The sequence below is a fragment of the Boleophthalmus pectinirostris genome, unplaced genomic scaffold, assembly GCF_026225935.1.
Source record: "Boleophthalmus pectinirostris isolate CB_2022bp ecotype Guang Dong unplaced genomic scaffold, ASM2622593v1 HiC_scaffold_4, whole genome shotgun sequence".
NCBI lineage: Eukaryota > Metazoa > Chordata > Actinopteri > Gobiiformes > Gobiidae > Boleophthalmus > Boleophthalmus pectinirostris.
In genome coordinates this window covers 20,370,739-20,396,430 of record NW_026571353.1, presented here as the reverse complement: position 1 = coordinate 20,396,430, position 25,692 = coordinate 20,370,739, and the positions used below count along the sequence as shown (strand labels likewise).

General features: G+C 38.1%; 1 protein-coding gene across 1 annotated transcript in view; it reads left to right on the top strand.

The window, feature by feature from the left end:
- adamts3 (ADAM metallopeptidase with thrombospondin type 1 motif, 3) overlaps positions 1 to 21,706 on the top strand; it is a 113,769-nt gene extending 92,063 nt beyond the window's left edge. The window contains exons 18-23 of the mRNA XM_055161928.1: positions 52 to 215; positions 3,592 to 3,748; positions 4,486 to 4,639; positions 14,952 to 15,159; positions 17,338 to 17,455; positions 18,340 to 21,706. Of these exons, the coding sequence (XP_055017903.1) occupies positions 52 to 215; positions 3,592 to 3,748; positions 4,486 to 4,639; positions 14,952 to 15,159; positions 17,338 to 17,455; positions 18,340 to 18,815 (1,277 nt within the window). The 3' untranslated portion in view covers positions 18,816 to 21,706. The remainder of the gene's footprint in view (positions 1 to 51; positions 216 to 3,591; positions 3,749 to 4,485; positions 4,640 to 14,951; positions 15,160 to 17,337; positions 17,456 to 18,339) is intronic.
- Positions 21,707 to 25,692: the final 3,986 nt, after the last annotated feature.

Genomic DNA, 25,692 nt, shown 5'->3' with positions numbered 1-25,692 from the left:
GAATGTGAATGTGAATGTTGCATGTTTCTCATGCTAAGTGACTCCTTGCAGCCATCAAGAACCAGGCAACTGGGCACTACATCCTGAATGGGAAAGGCGATGAGGTTAAGTCCAGGAGCTTCATTGACCTGGGTGTGGAGTGGCATTACATTGTTGAGGACGAAGTGGAAACTCTGCATACAGACGGACCCCTTCATGACCCTGTGGTTGTTCTGGTAAAATACAACTCTCTCATTCTGAACAAACTCAGGGCCAAATAAGCAGCACTTCACTTATCTAAACTGATAGAACCCACCAAGCATAATACATACATAATCATTACCTCTTAAAAACAGTTTAAATCAATTCAGCTGGATAAAGTTTTTTAAGGAAAACATCTAAGAGGCTTCATCTTAAGATCGAGAGGTGCAGTCGATTGTTTCTGCATCAGTGTTGGTGTACAACAGATACTTGATTAAATAAAAAATGAATTTTGAACTATATTACAATAGTGTTCTCTCATTAGTAGTTTACTCAGAGTTGTATTTTGAGTGATTCATACATGCTTGAGTAACAGCGTATTGTCTTGCAAGTGCTCAGAAAAAAAAAAAACAGCAGGCAAACACTTAATGAAAAGCTGCTTGTTTTGTTGAAATGACACTGAAGACTCTTTTCTAACAGGGAGTGGGCCTGTTTTGTAAAATGTAAAACAATGGTCTACGTATGTTATACTTTAGCTATAAATACCTGAAAAAATAAAAACATAAAAGATGCTTAAGGCTTCACCTGCTTCTCTCAGTGAAAAAAGTTAATGTAATTAAAGTAATCTATGTATGAACCACAGATGAATCGTACAGACCTATTTAACCTATTTTTGCAAAGCCTGGAGAAAAAAAAAGAAATCTAAGCCTTACATGAACCTGTGCCAACTCAAAGTGCTCATTTAATACAGCAGAAATGTCAGCCTTAAATGCATACTTTGAATCGAGACATCAAATGCTTCAAGAGGCCTTCTGTTCTTGTGGCCTGGAGCTACATAATGAGGGATTTTGTATTATGTCTCTGAGTTTGGTATGGGAATATTAGAAGCCATGCCCGACCGTCAAAAACATTAAAGAATGAGCTATATAACCTGCACTGAAGGTAACGCTACAGGTCGCTGGTTAATTTAAACTCAAAGTCAAAATCAGAACGGTGCCAATTTCCCAAAGAAATGGAGCTACTATAAAAGCTATGAATGTTTTATGAAGGTACAGATAAGCAGGAGCCAGAGTGAGAGATGTTTAACTGAAGGCAAATCAAAAACATAAATTGGAACCAGTCAACCAAAACACAGACTAGTGAACGCTCATTCATATAATAGTGGATACAGGTGACATGCTGATAGTAAAACTGCATAAAAAAAATATAAAAAATGCAAATGTATGATTAAAAACTTAAAGGTGTATCATGTTTCATTTTGTTCGTACCTATGGCTGGTTGCACACTACAGGATTTTAGCCCAATTTCTTGACAGATTTGTCTCTCCCATAGATTGTATAAAGAAACTGACCAAAGGAGTGTGATGTCAGCCATAGCATTTGGGTCTAGTCAAATGAAGCTCACAATGTTAGCAGCTATAGGGGTGAATTTGGAGCTAGGTCCATAGTAGGAATTGGAATTTATTTATGGACAAAATAGCTAAATAAAAACACCAGGATCACGTCGACCTGTCCTTCTTGCGCAACATCTTAAAATACCACAGATACCCGTATGGTCTTGTAGTCAGAGAAGTAAACAAAACAAAAAAATATATATAAAAATAGAATTTCCCAATTCAGTGAATATTAGAAGGACCCCGTACACTTACTCTACACTTTTCCGTTGCAGTGTGTCTGTCATTAATCATTTACTCAGTTCATTTATATACAGTGCAAAAAACACATTACAAAATGTACTATACTCCAGTACATTATGTTATTTGTGTTCTTTGGAGAAAGAATAGTAATCATCTTTTTTTTTTTTAGGCATTTAACACTTATAATTGGTTTATAACACTATAAAATTCCCCTTGAACCTGAAGTGCACATTCTTGCAGCCACATCCAAAGTACATGATATATGATGTGTAAGCCATGGGGGATTTAGTGAAGGTCAAGGAGGATTCCCATCAAATTTAAAGTTTCATCAGCTCCCCTAAGTCTGCATGACATTGATATGACTTGGATAATATTTATAAAGATTACAAACCTATCTGTCTGTTCTCATGTTCACCACATAAATGTCAGGCATCTATTGTTTCCACATAAGCCATTAAAGTGAAACATGGAGCAGTTTGTGGAACATGGTAGAAAAAGTAATGGGGAAAACATATTGTGGTACCATTTTGTTTTGATTGTGCTACTTCATGTTTTCCAGTTGTACAATAGCTAATGATCTTAATCCATTAGCATACAGATACACACTTAGACAGATTTAAATGAATATCAATTTTGAGTAATGACTGCTGTTTTTGAAAGCAGTGCTTTTGAGCTTGCAGTTTTAAGGGGAGGTTGCAAAACAATAACGCAAGCAGTGAAATAACTACATCCTACCAATACTCAGATGGTGAAGATCAGTTTATGTAGTCTAACACCAACCAGTCAAAATTTATTCACAAAGAGCCAGTTTTCTAACATTAACATTTAACATTAATGTAATTTACTGCACATTGTATATGGGCAAAACTAACACCATTTTAACCATAAAATTAAGTAAGACAAAATATCAGCAGTATGTGTCCTATGTTGTTTACCTCATTTAAACTTTGATCTTTAATATTATTGAACCCACTTGAATTCATTTGTACTGCTTAAGGTCAAAGTTTTCAAAATCTCTTGTACGAAAAATGTTCCATTTAAGGAAAAAAATGGAAATTTGGCCTCTTCAGGTAGATAAGCTATTGAAATCAACATGCCTAAATGTGTAGGAAATACGGTCAGCTTGAAATGTATTAGTCTGGCAAACCTATTTGTAAATATGGAGAAATCCTGACATTATAGATATCAGAGTGACTGGAAAGGTAATTTTCTTAAACTTCATAACTATATTCATAACTGATCATTGACAATGATAGATGGACTAAAGGTCACTGTAAAAGATAATTTGTTAATTTCCCTTCAAATTACATATCTGATGTTAAATTCATGAGGCTCTAATTCAAAATGTTCCAAGGCAAGGTCCAATTTGAATTGGAGTGTAAAATAGGAGTGTATGGCATATATTGATGCAATTACATATAGGCTATATGTGACTGAACTCATTGTAATTAGTGAACTAGTTCTACTTTAGAAATTGCATCATAAACGTTTCAATGTCAGTTTTTATGTTTAAACTTCATGACATTGGAAATTCAATTATTTATTTACTATACATTGCTACCTGAATGTTAATGCAGAGTGAATAGTTCTTTAGTTTAATCTTCTTGGTAATATAATCACCCCGTCTCATTTAATTGTATAAATTCCCAGTACCTCTTTTCATTATTGACAAAGATTTCTTTTATGTGCCCCTTTTTGTCCAAGGTAGTATTTGAATGCAAATCTGCAGTCTTGTGTCTCTAATTGTCCTCTCCCTGACTTGCCCTGTTCCACAGATTATACCAAAGAACAATGACACTCGGTCTACATTAATGTACAAGTACATCATCCATGAAGATTCGGTGCCTATCAACAACAACAATGTGATTCAGGAGGACACGTACGAGTGGGCACTGAAGAGCTGGTCTCCATGTTCTAAGCCCTGTGCCGGAGGTAATAAGCAAATTATCATCAAATTAGAGATGAATGGAAAGGAGTCATTTCCTCTCATAATAGAGGCGTTAGCATCACTGTTCTGTGGCATTTGTTTTGCTTTATGTGTCCCTTATTTATCACATTAAATCTTGTGGTGACACATTTGGGCCTGTAAGCAGCTATTACAATCAATTAGACCACAATCATCAGTCTCATCAAATGTTGACTGTAAAATATCACTAGCTGTCTGGTGAAATATTCACATCAAACAATGGAACAAAACACCAGGAAATAGGATAGTTACTCCAATGTTTCTGAGGGTGCCAGTTGGCTTAGTGGGTACAGCTCCATCAGGGAGGTTCTTTGCTCATATTATACAGCTACTTGCGTCCTCCTCACTCATGGTCCTGATGCTTCTAGATATCAGTGTGAGTGTCACAATACCCTTGGCTTTCCCTACAGAGCACATATGATAAGCAGGGGATATTTGGGGCAAAAAAAAAAAAGATTTAAACTTTATTTTTTATTTTATAAATTTAAATTTATGTAAAACAGACCAGGAATCACAGAGAAAACTGTGATTTTGCATTACCACTAGATTTCAAATTGACATTTTAATAATAGGATTTTGTTCAAAGAGACACAGCTTTATTATTACAAGTCTACATAGATATTATCATGTTCATAATCATTTTTATATTAACTATGAACTATAATGTTATATGTTCATAGTTATTTTTCAAACTGTAATACAGGGAACATGTTTGTATTTTTCCAGGTTTTCAGTACCAAATATGGTTGCCGAAAGAAGGGTGACACCAAGATGGTTCACAGAGGATACTGTGATGCCAGTAAGAAGCCCAAACCCATCAGACGAATGTGCAACCTCCAGGATTGTAGTCAGCCTCAGTGAGTACCAATGGTGATGATCAGATCAGATAGCTCACTAAGAGTGTAGTGGATGTAGGTAGGTCGTGTCTTAACGCTCCACCACTTTAATATAATGTGACAAAAAAGTCAGCCCAATAAGCCTCACCTACTATATATTCTGTAGTTCAGTTTAATAAACTATAGACCCTTCCACTTTGTAAACACAAAGCCTGCATTCTGAAGGCTAATACAGTCCCATATGTTTCCTCCGAAGCATTTTTAATAGGAAACATTACATTAAACTCCACACATCACACACTATGAAAAAGCTTGTTTGGGCAACTGACAACTAGAAAAACTAGTTATAGGCAAGTTATTGACATTTTCTAACAATGCATTCTTTTATTTAGTTTTATTGTTATTTTATATTTTTAGGGTTTGTGCATATGAGTAAGCTCTATAAAGATCCAGTGATCAGGCTATATACTAGTTCTGCGATGATACAATAGCAAAATGTATGTGATTAATTTTAAATAGTTTTGAGTAACTACCATTATTTTATCCAAAAGCCATCCAATAGCAATTTGTGTTGCCTGTGTTGTAATGACTTAAAAGCTAAAAAAAAAAGAAAAGAACTGAAGATGTAAAATTTGCAGACTGTATTTATTGGGATAACACAGAGTTCTGTTTGTTTTAAGCTTCATTAACAGCAGGGCAGGCTTAAAGCCTTGGAGGCTGAGCCATAGTCGATAAATCGCTCTCTCTCGCTTAGTGGACGACACCTTTAGTGTGGTGTACCTCTAAGTCTCCTGAGCCAAGGCCCAGACAGGTCCTATGCTCATCAATATGTTCTCTCACTGCGTTGTTATGAAGCCACCCATTTGTCACACAGATTGATTTAAACTGTCTGCTTGTCCTTACCAAATCATTGCATATTACCAGAATGCTGACAGTTGTATGCTCAGATGTTGTGGTTAACCTGATACAAATGCACAATGTCAACTACATAATGTATATTATAGTGTAGAATATATTCTTTTTTTCCTGCTTAAGGGCTTGAGGGATGGTGAGTGGATTGCAAGGCTCACATTTGGACATGCAGTTCATGTGACATTCAAACCTAATAAAGCCATTGATACTAATAATTTAATAATTTTAATATAACAAATAAAAGTCTAACATGCAGCCATATAGTAGACATCCACTCATCTTTACTTTTTTGACTATATGCCACAACAATATATATCAAATGTACATGCAGTGTACATGCAAGTGAGAATAAGTTTTCCCTTTTAAAGTTGTTAAAAACAGCCCCCACGCTCCAAAATGGAAAAGCGTCTCTAATTGAAATGTTAATCATTCACATTGAACTATACACCATAAACCCCATAAACCCCATAAATGCTCTGGTGTCCATGACAACTGGGTGACTCTTGCAACACAGTAAACACTACATATGACCATATCATATTCTTTTGTTTCAGCTTACTGTTTAAGGCAAGATTTTAAGAAGTTTTTGCCATTAAAACATATAATATTTCATTTTAAAGTTTTACTTGCTTTTACTTTTTAATCATTCTGAAACTCATGGATAAGCAAAGGAGGATATTGTATTCTCCCCTTGCTTGTATAGCGCTCAAGTCCTTTTTGTTGACCTATTGCCCTGAGTGGATAAAGCAGTACACCTGCTTTATCCACTATTTAACCCTCACACACAGAATTGCAAAAGGATATTTCATTTTCGATTTGGATGACTTGAGATGAAAAGGGAGTGTGGCTTTCTCACACTAAAAGTGTGAAAGTACTGTGTATTATTAAGCCGGCTTAGGTAACTAAGCTGAAAGACAGGGTCGTGTAAGAAAAATGGATGCTTGGACGTCCGTCCATGACATGACAAAGTTTTACTTTATGAAATTAAAATAGTTCACATTCAAATATATAGACAAACTAATCAGGCAGAACTTAGAAATCAAGTGAAATGTAATAACATATTCATATACCTTCCATCCATGATAGTTGGTCGGCCTCCATCAGGCTTTGAGTGAGTGACAGGCATATTTAACCAATCACAGTGAATTGTGAACTCTAACAATCTTAATTGAATGTGTTTTTTCTGATCTTTGTATGACCAATAGATAGTCCCTTACTTTCTGTTTTGTACCAAACCACTGAAACTAAGCAGGGCACAGGTTCTTCAGTTAGATAAAACATTTACAACTTTTTATGTTTTTGTAAATGTGTTGCTTATTGAATGATTGATGCCACTCTAAGCATAACCCTTTGAACAAGTGAAGAAAATGTCCAGAGAGAGAGAGAGTTGCAGCTCCAATTTTGGAAACATTATGATGATTTTTTAATACATAAAAACATCAAGTCCTTTGACCAAGTGATTTCTTTTGGTTTTGTTGTACTTTTGGCTGTTTCTACTGACTCACATGGCTCATGAGGAACTGTCTGGACCTTTCAAAGTAAAAAACAAGTCCCTCTATACCTGGCCTCATTTTCACATCTTTGACTTTTTGTTTTTATCTGTTCATCACCAGAGCAGCCTCCTTGAGTACCATAAAAAGACTGAAGAGTAGAGTCAACCTCAGAATATTCATAGTGTTGTGACGAGAACTGTCAAAAAGAGGCTAAGGGGTAAGTCCAAATGAGTTCAAGTGTGGAGCACAATAAGAAAGGGAATTGGAGGTTTACGAAAGTTACAACCTGACTCCTTAAAGGTGCACTGTGTAACTTTTCTGATGAAGGGTACATCTGTTTATCATTTGAGAGATGTATCTGAGGCTCCACAATGGCTTTATATATTAGTATTTTAGGTTTAGCATTTATTTCATTATAGGTGTTTTTATTGCATGTCTAGGAAAAACAATATGCATTGATGTACTTCTGATCTACTTCTCTCCATGCCATAATGTGGAACATTCCCGGCACATCTCCATGGATACAGGTGATGCATCTTTAAACTCAAACCAAAGCAACAATACAGCAATAGACACAATACCTACACCTTCATGTTCAATACCACCTCTCACTGTGCAATGTACTCCATCTTTCGTACCTACTTAGATTTGATAAAGCCTTTTGGATGAAGGGTAAAAGATGTTAAATTTGGCCTGGTCAAATTTAATATCTTGTACATAGACAGTGTTCTCAAACCTCATCCAAATTAATACTTTGTGTAACCTTTTCTATTTACTACTGACCTCACCCAGAGTCATGATTTAGGCAATGTAGAAACAACTTTTAAGATTCCTTCCCCATTATTCAGCACAATTTGCCTGTTAAATACAGCTTGCAATCCAATTTATACCAATGTAGCCTTCATATTAAATGTAGTATGTGTCACTCAGTTTCCCCTGATTTCACTTGAAAGTTATTCTTCAGAATTTTCACTCAACTCAACAATTATTTTTATATTTTGAAAGAAAGAACTGTAAAAACAGTAATTATAATATTTGAAATTCACAGAAAAAATATTAAAATGCAGTTGTTTACCTCTTTAATAGAATGGAATGTCAATGTCAAATCAGTAGTACATGAGCGGACACAGCCTCTGACACAGCTGCACTGGCATAAATTGACTGACTCCATATTCTTCATACATTTTATAAACACCTAAATAACTTAGAGGTTCTTTTGGGTATACAGTTTGTACTGATGTTCAACCTCAAATGTTCACTGATAGTCAGTGACCGTTCCTGGTCTGTTTGTCTAAGAGACTGAGTCATGTGGTGTCTCATTCCTACAGCTCCTTTATCTGAAAGTTTGAAGGTCAATAACATGACTTCTTCTTCATAAAAATGTAGATATATCCACAAAATGCTAATAAAATGCACCATCCTTTGTCTTGCCTAATAATAAAACCACCAGTTGCCTCTAGTGTTATTATACCATACATAGACCCTCAGTACAAATCTATATGAGTTCTGACAAAGGCGGTGCTCTCTCCTGGTGTGAAGACTTTTCATTTTCCTTAGTTATAGAAAATGGCCTTCCTTTAATAATAAGCATTACGCTGGATGTTGTCGTGTATGGTTTTTAGTAAGAATCTAATCTAATACTGAGCTTTAATCTACTGCTGCAGCCAGTGTAAGTATTATTGTAAAAGAAAACATTTGAAATCAAAAGGAGGCAACTGTAGCAGAGCTAAAGGTGTTGAAGTTCTCTTTGGGGGACTTAACACATGGAGGATGCTGTAGAATAAACTGTAGACCGAGAACTGTAAGAAGAGCCTGGAAGTCTAACATAAGAGAAATACATCAGTACAGGACCCGGGGACACTCAACACATTGTGGTATGGTCCATTCTTATCTGGTTATACGTCAGTATTAGCCCTCTGGTGACGTAGGCCAAGATAACAAGGGCTGAGCTGGCAGTGTTGCCACATTCATCACTACGTCCGTGTCAACCCATGCTCCTGAGCCTGCTTTTCAATTTCTTTAATCAAATGAGGATCAATAATAAAAAAATTATAAATAAAACCCAGAAGTTTTATTGTAATTTTTTTGTGAAACTACACTTCTGCTTAAAGGTGTATTGTGTAACTTTTCTGGTGGAGGGTCTGTCAGATGCTTTTCTCTGTGGACATGTTATTGCTTTCTCTGGAATGTTTTACAGTATGGCATTAAACCTTTCGAACAGAACGAGACCAAGTTACAGATCATATCTTTGGAGAGGCAACCCCACTCACTGTCAGAATGCATATTTTTTAAAGGAATGTTTGAACTATAAAACCACCTTGAATAACTTTAAGGTAGAGCTGTTTAATGTCATCAATGTCAGCAATGACATATGCATAGAAACAAGAAGGTGATGAAGACCCTTCCAAAAAATTACATAGTGCACCTTTAACATAAATCCAAGGAAGAAAAACAGATGTATGCAGAAAAAACATACAGAGTTCACTAGCTCACGTCTGTATGTCATGTAAGTCATTTTATCAGGCTCATGCTGACCCATTTGTTTAAAATACATTGGTGATATTTTATAACTGATATGTCCAAGTAATTTCCCCAGTGGTTCATTAAAGTTTCCCTGAAGATTTGACTGAATGTTCCACCTCCTTCCGAATGCTTTGCTGTTTAAGTCGGCTCTTCTAAATACAGTATTAAGGGGAATACTTTGAAACTGTATAAGAATACTAATTAACTGCATTCAAGTGTATTTGTACATAATCCAATTAGAGTACTGTCTTTTGAATACTATGAACTTTTTCATTGAGTTGCATTATATCATTGTGCATACACATGACATAGGATTAAAAAAGCTTTATGTTTGTTGCAAGATTTGTTATAAATGTATGGTTAATTAGAGAGGGAAAAACATACACATATGAATGCACTGCAAAAGACAATGGCTATATTTTTCTTACTAATACCATGCATGATCAAATACCACACCACAATGTATTATTATTATTATTATTATCATTATTATTATTATTATTATTGGTAGTAGTAGTAGTAGTAGTAGTATGTATATATATATATATATATATATATATATATATATATATATATATATATATATATATATATATATATATATATATATATATATATATATCGACCGCACTGGCTATGGATACCGACTCAGAAACGGGGCCACCATCAGTCACCTCCTCTACATGGATGACATCAAGCTGTACGCTAAGAGTGAGCGAGACATCGACTCACTGATCCACACCACAAGGATCTACAGCACAGACATTGGGATGTCATTCGGGCTTGAGAAATGTAGCAGGATGGTGACAAAGAGAGGGAAGGTAGTCCACACAGAGGGGGTGTCACTCCCAGAGGGAACAATAGCAGACCTTGAGGACAGTTACAAGTACCTTGGTGTATCCCACAAGCAAGTGGCAACCTCGAAGAGGCAACAAGGAAAGCGGCTACGGCCAAATACCTGCAAAGAGTGAGGCAAGTCCTTAGAAGCCAGCTCAATGGCAAGAACAAGGTGCAGGCAATCAACAGCTACGCCCTGCCAGTGATCAGATACCCTGCAGGGATTGTAAGCTGGCCAAAGGAGGAGATACAGACCACAGATGTTAAGACACGAAAGCTCCTGACCATGCATGGAGGGTTCCATCCCAAATCCAGCACCCTGAGACTGTACGCAGGCCGGAAGGAAGGGGGCCGAGGACTAGTGAGTGTGGGAACCACTGTCCAGGATGAAACATCCAAGCTCCTTGAGTACATCAAGGACAAGGCCCCGGCAGATGAGGTGCTCAGAGAATGTCTCAGACAGTGGGGCCCAGAGGAAGAGGTGCTGGAGGGACCATCATGGCAGGACAAACCCCTACATGGGGCGTACCACCGGAACATAACTGAAGTGGCTGATATCAAGAAATCCTACCAATGGCTTGAGAAGGCTGGTCTGAAGGACAGCACAGAGGCACTGATCCTGGCTCCTCAGGAGCAGGCCCTGGGCACTCGAGCAATAGAGGCCCAGATCTACCACACCAGACAAGACCCACGGTGTAGACTGTGCAAAGAGGCTCCTGAGACAGTCCAGCACATAACTGCAGGGTGTAAGATGCTGGCAGGGAAAGCATACATGGAGCGACATAACCAAGTGGCGGGCATAGTGTACAGAAACATCTGTGCAGAGTACGGGCTGGAAACCCCAGGATCAAGGTGGGAAACACCTCCAAAGGTTGTGGAGAATGACCGAGCCAAGATCCTGTGGGACTTCCAGATACAGACTGACAGAATGGTGATGGCGAACCAACCAGACATAGTGGTGGTGGATAAGAAACAGAGCAGAGCCGTGGAGGTGGACATTGCAATACCAAGCAATGGTAATATCAGGAAAAAGGAACACGAGAAGCTAGAGAAATACCAGGGGCTCAAGGAAGAGCTGGAGAGAGCCTGGAAAGTAAAGGCATCAGTGGTGCCTGTGGTGATCGGAGCACTCGGGACTGTAACCCCCAAACTGGAAGAGTGGCTTCAACAGATACCGGGAAAAACAATGGACATCTCAGTCCAGAAAAGTGCAGTACTGGGAACAGCAAAGATACTGCGCAGAACTCTCAAGCTCCCAGGCCTCTGGTAGAGGACCCGAGCTGAATGAGGGTGAGAGAGACCTACCACCGTGGAAGGTGAGAAACACATTTATATAAAAAAAAAAAAAAAAAAAAAAATGTCAGGAGCTTTCGTGTCTTAACATCTGTGGTCTGTATCTCCTCCTTTGGCCAGCTTACAATCCCTGCAGGGTATCTGATCACTGGCAGGGCGTAGCTGTTGATTGCCTGCACCTTGTTCTTGCCATTGAGCTGGCTTCTAAGGACTTGCCTCACTCTTTGCAGGTATTTGGCCGTAGCCGCTTTCCTTGTTGCCTCTTCAAGGTTGTCATTTGCTTGTGGGATACCAAGGTACTTGTAACTGTCCTCAACGTCTGCTATTGTTCCCTCTGGGAGTGACACCCCCTCTGTGTGGACTACCTTCCCTCTCTTTGTCACCATCCTGCTACATTTCTCAAGCCCGAATGACATCCCAATGTCTGTGCTGTAGATCCTTGTGGTGTGGATCAGTGAGTCGATGTCTCGCTCACTCTTAGCGTACAGCTTGATGTCATCCATGTAGAGGAGGTGACTGATGGTGGCCCCGTTTCTGAGTCGGTATCCATAGCCAGTGCGGTCGATTATTTGGCTGAGAGGGTTCAGGCCTATGCAGAACAGTAGTGGGGACAGTGAGTCTCCTTGGTATATGCCACATTTGATGGACACATGTGCAAGTGGCTTCCCCTTGGCTTCAAGGGTGGTTTTCCACAACCGCATCGAGTTCGCAATGAACGCCCTTAGAGTCCTGTTGATATTGTACAGCTTCAAGCACTCAGTGATCCATGTGTGTGGCATTGAGTCATAGGCTTTCTTGTAATCAATCCAGGCAGTGCACAGGTTGGTCTTACGGGTTTCTGCAGTCGCGGGCGACTGTTCGGTCAACCAGGAGTTGGTGTTTGGCTCCCCTGGTGTTTTTGCCGATACCCTTCTGTGCTGCACTCATGAATTGATTCATGTGCCCACTTATCTTAGCCGCAATGATGCCTGACATGAGCTTCCATGTTGTGGAGAGACAGGTTATTGGCCGATAGTTGGATGGGACTGCACCCTTTGAGGGATCCTTTAGGATCAGGATCGTACGCCCTTGGGTTAACCATTCAGGGTGAGTCCCATCCCTTAGCAGCTGGTTCATTTGTGCTGCCAGGCGCTCGTGGAGGGCAGTGAGCTTCTTTAGCCAGTACGCATGGATCATGTCAGGGCCCGGTGCGGTCCAGTTTTTCATACCTGAGACTCTTCCCTGGATGTCTGCCACTGTGATGGTGACTGGATTCTGTTCAGGGAGGTTGCTGTGGTCTTCTCTCAGATCCACCAGCCACTGTGCATCGGTGTTATGTGATGCCTCCCTTTCCCATATGCCTTTCCAGTACCTCTCAGTCTCCAGCCTTGGTGGGTCTGCTCTGGTGTTATTACCCTGCCACTGAGCGTACACTTTCGCCGGTTGTGTTGCGAACAGCAACATATATATATATATATATATATATATATATATAATATATATATATATATATATATATATATATATATATATATATATATATATATATATACACTTTTTTTTTTTTTTACTGTATATCACCAAATGGAAAAGTATACTATAATGAACTTCTTTATTGTATATACTCTAATGTATAGAACTGGACTGTACATAAACTACTTATGCTCCGTTCTTCGTGACTCGTGACTCGTGCAACACTCTTTCATGACGTTTCACCGTTCAAAACATAATATTTTGTTAAATATATGTTTTATAATATTTTGTTCTGTAATTTGAATTGTTATGGCCTGGGTCCTATTTGTTTATTTGTTGAATAAACTGTCAACAATGCTCCCTCATCAACAGCATTTAAAACAAATACATACACGCCATACAAGTAATAAATGCACAATTTAGGTTTTTAATTAATTACATTTTACAAAATGATATATTTACTCAACCAATAAAACGTGGCATTTTGATCATGTGAATTAAGCCTTGTATTTTACAGAGCAGTAGCATTTGAGAGCATTTCCCAGCAGAGTGTTTGAAATATTCAAGAAAGATACAGAGAGGTATTGAATTTAAACTGACTGGCTACATAAGAACAACCTGTCAGCCCTCCAATTACGAAAGGTCCTGCTGTTCCCTTGTGCCTGTGTTCCCCGAATAACATTCGTACTTCCAATTGCAAGGGTACCGATGTTCCTCATTAATACCAAGTTATCATCATTATCTCATAAAATAGCAGCATGTAGCCTATAACTTTGTACAGACGTAACCAGAGCAGAAGCACTCATTTCTACAAACAGCAGCAGCCAACAGCGGCACTTAACACCACTCCTCACTCCTGCTCATCTCCCCGCTGGTTCAGGAGTCTGGTTTTGCATCTTGTCTGACTGTAGCATTTCTCACACTAGGCTAAATGAAGGGCATCACCTACCTATGTATGTGAAGCATCTTTTTCTGTCATGAACAACATGAGGATAGAAACAGACTGACATATGTTCACCTTGGACCGTTTTTTAGGACCACACATTACAAACCAGATTTAAGAAATAGCTTCTTCACATTGGTGCCACTTCTTTCATTAAAGAGATATGTTTTTCATTGGTTATGTTTAAAATGCATTTCTGCTGAGGCATTGTGTTAACTTGCTTTATACAATTTGAGATTTTCCAACAAATGCAGTAGTATTTGAAAAAGAAACACTGTATGGTTTTAGTAGTTGTTGTGGAATTTGTAAATGTTGATTTTACTGTTATATTTTGGCAAATAAAAAATTGTCTTCTGGCAGATTTTCTGTGGACCTCAGTTTTGAAATGTGGACATGTTTTGGCCCTCAGGGAAATTTAATTGAAGACCTCTGTTGTATAGCTATTAGATCAGTTTTGTTTACTTTGTAGTAGATAAAGCAGTGCACCTTCATAAATCCTTCCTCTACAGAATTGCCAAAAGATATCTCATTTTCGGTTTGGGCGACTTGAGGTGAAAAGGGATTGTGGTTGTTCTCATATCAAAAGTGCGGATTATTAAATCGACTAATACTGTGCAGATTGAAACCTAATTTGCATGATAAAGTACTACAATGTATATATATTTTTTTATGTTAGGATAGAACCGTATACCACCAAATAAAAGAGTATACTATGCTGAACTTTACTTTACTTTACTTCCCAACCCTGTTCAGATATATAGAACTGGACTCAGAGTATACTCATGCCAGGTACTAAACTTCAGTGAAAAAAGTAGGCCCAAAGATTAAAGTATTTTATCCCACTGATGCTCACTCGTCCCCTCTTTATTGATTTGTGCAGATGGATTTCAGATGAGTGGGAGCACTGTACCAAAACGTGTGGTAGCCTGGGCTTTCAGATTCGGACAGTGCGCTGTGTACAGTACCTCCATGATGGCACCAACCGTTCCATCCACACCAAATACTGCAGCGGAGAGAAGCCCGAGAGCCGCCGAGCCTGTAACCGTAGCCCCTGCCCTTCCCAGTGGAGGACAGGGCCCTGGTCTGAGGTCAGTGCACATGACAGTCTCTCTAAGAGAGGCAAAGACGGGTAACAACATAAACTTTCACACTTTTGTCAATGTCACATTTTTAACTAACTCCATATCCAAGGATGGTACACCATTTCCAAAATACCAGACAGCATCTTATTAATTTAATTTAAGTTTTTCATAAAATTTAGAAGAATGTAATACACCATTATTATTCAGTCATCACCATTGTTTTTCACTGTACAATAGTTTGTCACATGTAGAGGCATGTGATAAGAATATGGAAAATACTGTAATAATTGCATATGTTAAGCAGCTAATTTTATTGTTACAAGCTTCAAGGCTGCAGCTTGTTCAATCTTTGTGAATGAAAAACAAGAAAAAATGCAAAATGTTTAATCTATTCATCTCACAGAGGAGTACTAACACACAATGCTTATTTATTGCCCTGAACAAGGTTACATAAATGTTATATTTGCTGCAGGACAAACTTTTTAATCCACTTAAACAAATCTACCTGCAGTGCAGTAATACTATGAAGTAACCGTTGGATTTCCTACAATTAATCTAATAAAATAGCCATTAGCTATACTTACTCTGAGTATGAACATGATAATTAATTATACTGGATAAACATTAGATTTATTAGTTTACTTGCTTAATTCATCCTCTACGGCCCAACTGGTTTATCACACCACAAATGTACGGCAGCAAATCTACCATGAGCAAGCCACACTTTATTAAATACTTAAAGGCCAGAAGCAGTTCCACTGTGTAACATCAATAATAGTTGCTTTTCTTCATTGCTTTTCTTCATGAGTTTGATTTATTTGATATGGATTTTAAAATGTCCTTCTTGACATAATCCTGTTTATGTTAGATAGCTCAAAGAGTACATTGACTTGGTATGCGCAAAATTGTATCAATGGTTGTGAATCTCCATGGTAAATACATGAATATTGGAAAACAATATTCAGTACTCTGTTACGTGGTAGTAATAAATAAAAAATAGCTGAATTAATTAAAAACAAAAAACGTGTAATGAATTTGAATGATTCATGTTTTTTAATTTGTTTAACAAAACAATATGTTAATTTATTGATGCATGGTTGAACCCATTTTAATTTTAAATGACTATAAAATTGTGGTTTTCTTACTGATTTCAATCAGCCCTACAGCCTCCATCTTACTTAAGAAAGATCTGGCAACCTTTAAACAATCCAATAAATCTGACATCCAGCTGTGAGCCAGGGCCAATACATCATCTAATTGGATGTTGGTTTGTATGTTAAAATGTGATTTGTTTAGCAATTTGTGTGAACACATTCCTGTTAGAAGCTTAGACATAGCTCCTCTTTAATCCTATAGTGTCTCCCTTTATTTTCAGGATTTTGACGTTGTAATCCATCTGCACTGTGATGGTAGATTTTTACATTGGATGCCTTCTCTCTCTCAGTCAACCGGTTCTATGCACTACATATAGACATTGTGAATGACGTGACATGCACTGAAGCAAAGTTTGAAACACTGACCCTCTGGTTGGTGGGCACATTTTCATGTTACTAATTCTTATACTGTAGGGTTTTCAAAAAATTGTTAAACTCACTGTTGTAATATTTTGACATCGTGATATTAAAAAAACTATGATTTATATGATTTGTCACATACTATAATTATCATTGTGGGATCTAAATCAGTATCTAGTATCAAGCAATTTTGTTGGTATCAAAATCTAATTTGAAATGTTATTTTGTATATAATAATAATAATAATAATAATAACAATAATTGATATTATTATTATTAGTAGTAGTAGTAGTAGTAGTAGTAGTAATATTGTTATTGTTATTGTTAGTATTAGTATTAGTATTAGTATTAGTATTAGTATTAGTATTAGTATTAGTATTAGTATTAGTATCTGGGGACTTTGGTTTAAACAATCACTGCCAACAAAGGACTAATGTAACATGTATTTTAATAGTGGTGGCATTGAAACACGCAGGTATGACTTTTAGCCACAAGATTAATACGCCTGCGTATACACTTGTCCTGCTTTTATCCAGGTGTAGTCACAGTCTAGGCTAACTTTATTTTGGGGTTTTGTCCCAGTTTGAATATAATTGTGTTGACTATGTTTTAGTGAAATATGTTGTCTGACCTGCACTTCAGAGTTTATTCACTGTGTGTTCATGTGTAGTGCTCTGTGACATGTGGGGAGGGCTGGGAGCGACGCCTGGTCACCTGTCGAATCGGAGACCAGTGTTCAGGAGACAAACCAGAGACTGTGCGGCAGTGCAGACCTAGGCCCTGTCATGGTGAGCTCCACACACGTGTAATGTCACTATCGCATCACAAACTGGAAAAAGTTAGACCAGATTTTCACATTCTTGAATTAAACACGACCTAATGGCAATGAAAAAATGAAAAAACTAAGACAGGTATTAGGATCAGAGTGTTTGTCCACTGATCTGAAGGTTGATGGTTCAAATCCCACTCTTGATATAAACACCTCTGGTTGTACAGTTAGGTCCACTGACCCACAGGTTGGCAGTGTGATTCTAGTTCTTACAGGTTGTGTCCTTGGGCTAGACATTTAACCCTCCTTGCCCCCAGTGTCTGAGTACACTGGTGAATTAATGGGTGTTTGCTTGATGTAAAACTCTCTGAGTGGCATGAAGGTGGAAAAGCGCTATATAAAAGTGTGACCATTTGCCATTGCCAAAAATTAATCGTTATCCGCGAAATTTGTAATATATATTTTTTTCATTTATACAGCAACTCTGCAGAGGTGACATGAGCCACGGTGATTTAAAAAAGTAAATAAACAAGAGCTGTGAGTGATGACTATAGGACTGATGAATGCATCAAACACACTGTCATGTCCAAATTTTTAAAATCAATTCCACCTTGTAGTTTACGTCTTAAAAATATATATTTATAATACATAAATAAAATGCCTTTAATTGAAGTGTGTTGACATTATCCCTTTAAACATTATCGTTTTAAATGATAATTTATGTGTTTTATGGCAATTATTAAACATTTTTCTCATACAAAACATACTAAAAATATACATAACATAAACATGTCAAGAAACACAAACACATTTCACACAGTGTACATAGTGAGGTTGGTTGCGGAACAAAGTTACTTCTTGATATTTTACTGCATGACTTTTATGTACATATTTGACTTTCAGATGAACCCTGTAATGGAGACAAATCCATCTTTTGCCAAATGGAGGTCTTAGCACGCTACTGCTCTATTCCTGGCTACAACAAACTGTGCTGTGAGTCATGCAGGCTGCGCAGCGGAGCAGTTTCTTTGTTCTCCGAAGCAACAGAGACTGATGAGCATTTACGCTTCGGATCGGCCTCCCAACTCCTGGATACCCTCACAGCTGCAGCCGCTAACAGCACTCGCGGTGGTAAGCAAGGACCTAACAGAACATCAGCCACAGCCAGCAGAGTACCAAGCACATCAACCAGCGCGACCAAACCCCGAACAACCTCTGCCCCGCTCAAGAGGGGCACATCAAAAAGCACCACTGCTCCGAGGAGGCTTCCACGGCAGCTACGCCCCACCGCAGCCCCCCCTCATGGACAACCAGCTTCCCGCCAAAGCTCCAGTGGCTCCAGTCGATGGCCCACGGCTTATTCTCAAGTGAAGAGATGAAAGTGGAACCCAACCCTAGAGGACTTTGATGTACACTAGAAAATCCAGCTTCATCCCCAGTCTTCTAACGCCACATGTCACACAGCAGACAAATACAGAGAAAGAGAAAAGTGCTGGTTCACTTTGTTTAGCCCCTGACATTTGACTGTTATGTCTCCACTCCTGAGCATTTGAACTGAAACAAACATATTTATTCACTTACTGGTTTAGAGTACAAAGCAGGTAGGGGCACAAGGTCCAAGGGGAATTTTCCTTTATGTCAGATGAAAGAATTGCACATCTTTCCTCAGCTCATGAGTTTTATAGGTTGCGTTCACATTCTAGATATTGATTATGTCATAAATTCAGATGGGGGGCATAGGTCTATAAAACTCAAACAATTCACCTAAACATTAACCTTACGTTAACATGAATCTTATCATTATTTGTAAGAGATTGACACCACAAACAAAAAGTCTGTGGAGCCAATCTCTTACAAATAATAAACAAAGCTGAGCTTTTTTCAGCTCAGAGTTTCATCTTTGGTGTTGATTAATGGCATCATTTCCTGAACCTTTGTGAGATCAAAGTATTTATTTGTAGTTTTTTTTTAAACTGATGCAAGATTATGTTTTTATGTCAGTTTTGATTTCATGTGGATTGGCCCATTAATTACAGCAATATTAAATACAAATCAGCAGCAAATCTGCAAACTGACAGTTAAACAGCAAATAAAGTCTACAATAAATTTCTGACTTGTTCTCCAGCTAGGTTTTAAAGTACAGATTAGAATGTTTGGATGTGAACACAACCTACAGAGCTCGGGATCTCTAAAAGCTAAACTTACCATTTGCCTAGCAATAGGGAAAAACAGTGAAGTTAAAGGTTAGCTAAAGAGCCATGGACAAACCTGATGAGCTGCTGGATCATTACTGGTAAAATGTATGACTGAGTGAGAATATGTGGACATGTATGCAAAACATAAAATGATAATGTATATAGAATTTAGACAAGGAAGATAACTCAGACCATCTGACACATTTGAAACTCTCTTTACTGTTCAAAACTGTACAGAGCTGTGTCTATCAGCAATTACTGTGTGTACTGCAAGTATTTGTACAATTTTCCAAGTGCAACAAGCCATTCACAATATAAATGTTACCAAAGAATATTTACTCCACTCTTACCCAACAGATTACCGTAATAACCCATTAAAAATAGAATGCTATTGGAAATAAATTAGATACATTTATTCTGTAATGACAGGTTTTACTTCTGCTTTACTTACTTACTTACTGCTCCCTTGAGTTGTACGTTTAAATTTGAAGCATTTAGTTGGATGAAAACTATTTAATATTTATGTGCAAATGGAACTGAAAAGGGACTACATATATGGGTCTGGTTTTGTACTTTTAACCCTCTCCAGGAAGGCGTTGTAGATTTGCAACAGCTAAATTCCAATTACCTACTTACTCCACATCCATATTTTATGAGCTTTTTTTACTCAGGAGCCTTTTCTCCCATCCATGCTGATAAACGTGGACGATGCAGACTGGCTCCACGCAAACGGCCTGCCAGAAGTGCAAAATACTTGTTTTGTTCACAAAGGATAAAAAAGTCAGGATTGTATATTACTACCCCATATTGTAATTTTCCCCAAATATCAGATTTTTCCTGATACTAAAAATTTATTTGAGCCTGAGAGGGTTAAAGAATATTCTGGTGTAAAACTAGATGATCTAGATGATAGCGCAAGATTCTCCAGATTTTATGATGATGATGATGATGATTATTATTATTATTATTATTATTATTATTATTATTATTTTACAGTAGGCTACAATTTCTTTTCAGTGGCCTAAAAACAAATATCTTTGTATTCAACAAAAGTGAAATACAGCTTCATCAGATCATCACCAAAGGCGGTTTTGTGCAACACACAAAGTATGGAATTTGGCTTTGGCGCAGATAGAATCAATATTCACTCAAATGAAGCTTTACATTAGCCCCTTTCAGTCTCCCTCTAATTTGATTTCATATGTACCTCTACAACACCATACTGAAAGCACCAAAGCTGGACTTCTATGTAGAAAGTGTTTTTTCCCAAACTATTTTGAAATTGCGTTTTTAAAGGTGAGGGATTTTGGAGAGTAAACATTATTTATTTTAAAAGGATATTCTCTCAACCACCATGCATCTGACTGCAATAGAAAAAAACATTTTTTTGTAGTTCAAAAAACTCACACTCCAGTGTGCCAGTGTATAGTTCCTGTATATAGCATTGAGTGCATATATTTATTGAAAGTAAGGCTATGCTTTGTTCTTCCGTGTGTTCAGTACCAGTTGGACAATAAGCTGTTAACCAGGAGTAAAGTTCTGTTTAATCATAATTCAAATGGTCTTCTGCTTTCATAGAAATAACATTGTTTTAGCAAACAATTAGATGTAAATATACAAGCTCAATTTTGAGATGTTTAACTTTTTGTAAGAAAGCTGTTTTTTTACAGCTGTTTTGTAGTTGACTGGTTACTTACATGACCAAACCAATGTCTTATTGTAACCAATAAATCAGAATAGTATTACCAGTGAGTCCATAACATTGTTTTTATGGTGTCCGTAGTTGTCAGTATTATTTCCTCCTTCATCTCCTCACTGCCTAAACAACACTGCTGCTAATGCTACGCAGAGATAGTTAGGAGACATAGGTTAGCTATAGATCAATGACAATCCCTGAGCCTCAGACAGACTTGCTGCGTGGCCAACCTTGTACTGTATCACCCCTGTGCTGCTGCCTGTGTATTGCGACAGCAGATGCTCTCATGCTTTCCTTTGTTTTTGTCTAGATCCAAGTGTACACTACTGATGCTGTTTGTTGTTATGGGGAGCACATAGTAATAAATTACATAATTAAATATACCATTGCCTCTTTTTTTTATGTTATAGCTGGAAGTAAAAGACTTTGTATTCTAGTCAGCACAACCTGTCGTCAGTATATGTGAACTCTAGCCTGGCAAGATATTAAATAATACATTAGATGCCAACTTCTTTGATTTATCCTACCATTATATGGAGATGGTTAATATATGATTGACTATGCTGTTGCATTAACCTTATGATGTTTAATGGGGACAGAGACACTTCCAGGAATATAGCTCCTTTCAAAAGGCAGAATCAGAATTGACTTTATGGGGGTATAAACCACTGCAGACACAACAATTAAACACATACAAATAAAAGAGACACTAAATAAGGCAACTTAGTCTCTATTACATACATCTATTTATTGCTCTGCTTTGATTTTAATAATTGCTAATGCGCTATATATAAATGGACAGACAATAATCAATTAAATATTGAATAAGTAAATCACTAAAACCCAATAAAACAGTTTGGTTGTCAAAATAAACACAAAAACTGGCTATCAGGTCCAAAGTTGTGCTAGACAGTTGTGTAGCACAGGATTATTATTTATTTCCCTTGGGCATTAGCAGCACAGCATACAGCAGTGCATTTGCCAGCAGTGTGATAACATTCAGAAGCTCTATGTTGATGTTAAAAGATACCTATGTCCAGAAGAACCGCCTACCCTGATGCTTCTTGTGGAGAAGATTGATGTTTTCAGTCCAGTCTTGTTTGCTGTCATATAAGAGTCCTAAGTACTTATGGGGCCACTGTGGCACTATTTGTGCAGAAAGGTTGAGGGAGGGTCTTCATGTTGAAATCTAGGACCACCAGTCAACAAATACTGCACCAACTGTCTGTACTCCCCCTTCCCACCCTCTCTCAATGCATTCAAAACAACCAAATGCAATATTTGCCCTTAAACCTGTTAGATCACTCAGAGTACATGCAGCATAAAAGCATAAAATAAGTGTGTACAGATGGCTAAGAGACATTTAGGTGTGTTCACTAATTTTGTATTGGCCCTAAAATACTGCAACTACATAAACCAATAAAAACAAGTATTATAACTGTAACCAAACTCTTGGCAGAAATAGATAAGTGACATCTCATTTAAGTTGAGCATTTGACCTTCAGAAATGCCAAGAACTGCATTACTCACATGTTTTTGCTCTATGCAGCACAAATACAAACATTGAAGTACATACACATTTGTACAATTATGCCATATTTGAATCCGTGTATCATTCGTTCATTCGTTTTTCAATATAAAACCAAAAATAAGAAAACGAAAAAACAACAGTTTTCTTCGTTATTTGTCTCCAAAACCAAAATGAAAAAACGGATAACGATTCGTTTTTTCAGTTTTCGATTTTGTGTTTAAATGAAGAATGGAAAAAACGGATAACGGCCGTTTCCCGTTTACATGACTTCCGTGACTGCGATGCCGAACTTTTGCACCGCATACGGACTGAATCAGAACTGATCCAGGTCCGAGACCAGACCGGGACCAGACCGGGACCAGGGTGGACTCCGAGCTTTGACTCCGAGCCTCCACGGGGTCCGAGCCTCAGCTTCGAGCTCCGGTCCTGCCGTGGGCTCTGAGCCTCCGGTCTGGTCCCGGTCTGGTCCCGGTCTGGTCCTGGTCTTGTCTCGGTCTCGGTCTCAGGCCCGCTCTAGTCCCGCTCTGGTCCCAGTCTCACCGCATACGGACTGAATCAGGACGGATCCAGGTCCGAGACCAGACCGAGACCAGAGCAGGACTGAGACCGGGACAGAGCTGCTCTGGTCCTCCGCGCTCAAGAACCGCGGCTGGTTCCGAGGTGGAGCAAAGCCTCCGACTGACGCATTCACACCAATGAAAATGAATCGAACAAAGAGCTTTTGGTTCAAATGGACCAGGTCCGGGACCAGACCGGAGGCTCAGAGCCCACGGCAGGACTGGAGCTCGAAGCTGAGGCTCGGACCCCGTGGAGGCTCGGAGTCAAAGCTCGGAGTCCGCTCTGGTCCCGGTCTCAGTCCCGCTCTGGTCTCGGACCTGGATCAGTCCTGATTCAGTCCGTATGCGGTGCAAAAGTTCGGTATCGCAGTCACGGAAGTCATGTAAACGGGAAACGGCCGTTATCCGTTTTTTCCATTCTTCATTTAAACACAAAATCGAAAACTGAAAAAACGAATCGTTATCCGTTTTTTCATTTTGGTTTTGGAGACAAATAACGAAGAAAACTGTTGTTTTTTCGTTTTGTTATTTTTGGTTTTATATTGAAAAACGAATGAACGAATGATACACGGATTTATTTGACACCAGTCTCTTGCTGTTTTTGCTTCTTATTTTGTATTAATTATTAACATTTAAAATTGTTGCTCTTTGTTATTATATTGTGATGAGTGAGCTCCTGTATCTAAGTCATTTCCTTTGTGGATCAGTAAAGTTTGTCTAAGTCTAACATAGCGGGCCAAAACAATGAAATAACACATACTTGTTGTATGCTAGTTATCAGTAGTTTGCCATAGCAGATGACCTGAAACAACTAACGACTAAATCCCCAAACACTAATATTTGACCGTTTCTTCAATCATGCAGTTGAGTGCCTCTCCTAGTCTGCTTCCATATGTAATAGGACTGTGCTGTTACATACCACGAGCATTCAAGTGCCTACCGTTTTCTCCAGATGTGCTATTGGGATCAGGGACAATAGAACCACTACAGCTCAATCACACTTCCCAGGTTTACATGCATTTTGTTAAATCGGTTTAAATTTGAGGCATGTATGAGGGATGCATAGTGTAAACAGAACAGGAGAAAGCACTGTGCCCTGTGATCCCCCTCTGCAACCAGGATAAAGGAGATACTGCAACAGAGATTAAATAATATGGAATGCACATGCACATATATTAAAGAAATGCATCGTCATTCAAATTCCACCTTCATCCAGGTAAGAGAGGGTGCAATAGTGAAGTTACCTCCGTCAACCCCACTCTGTTATAGTACTACTGAAACTTACTATCACCACAAATTAATGATTAAAAAAACATGCTTTCTTGTCTTGTCATCTGTTTTGATTCTGGATCACTGATTTTCAACCTGTGTGCTGGGTCACACTAGTGCCTTAAAAAACATTCCAATTTAAGTAAATAGATTCACAAATGTATTTAATTTAATATTATAGTTTGGTAAAACTTCTGATCCAAAAAATGAGAGCAAAAAAGCCACTGCTGCCAGTCAGACACAGTGGCATGAACAATGTTTGTCACATTTGGTCATATTTTAGTGGTGTGCTGTGGAACCTTTTCAACTCAGTTGTGTGGTGTGATAAACACTGTTCTAGATAATTCATTTAAGAATCAGCACCAACAATTTTCAATTAAACTACCAATGTAAAGCCAAGTATCTAAGTACCCATACCAAAACACAGTGATAGTCATAACCATAATTGAACACTCAACTGAATTATACTGTACGGCATGAGGTGACTGCAGTAAATGCAGTAATTGTGCATAACAATTATAGGAGACCTTGGACCTTATGTGAAGATCTCTGTCGTAATATTGCTTGTACATAGTCAAATGACATCAAAGTCAATGCAAAGCTATTGGCTATTTAAGGTGTTGATATTATACAGTACATTTATTTATGTGCAGCATCCTGTCAAGCAACTCCTGGTAACACTGTATTCTTTTCAAGCTATGTGTGTAATCATAGACATAAGTCTGTAGAAGACACCAGGCCATGGGGTTGTTGTCATGCACATTTTCTTGCTCACTTGTTTAACTCTGTAGACTGTTCTTTTCTCAGTGCTACATCTGAGTAGCTTCACCATTTGCAGCTTTAATCACTTTGCTCTCATGACTCTATTAATTTACAATCAGCTATGCTTTGTGTGGCACTAATTAACATCGACTGTCATACACAGGAAATTTGCATCATTTTCAGCATTATCAGCAATCTTAATCTGCATATTATGGCTCATTATTGGTAAGTAGCACAAACACCTAA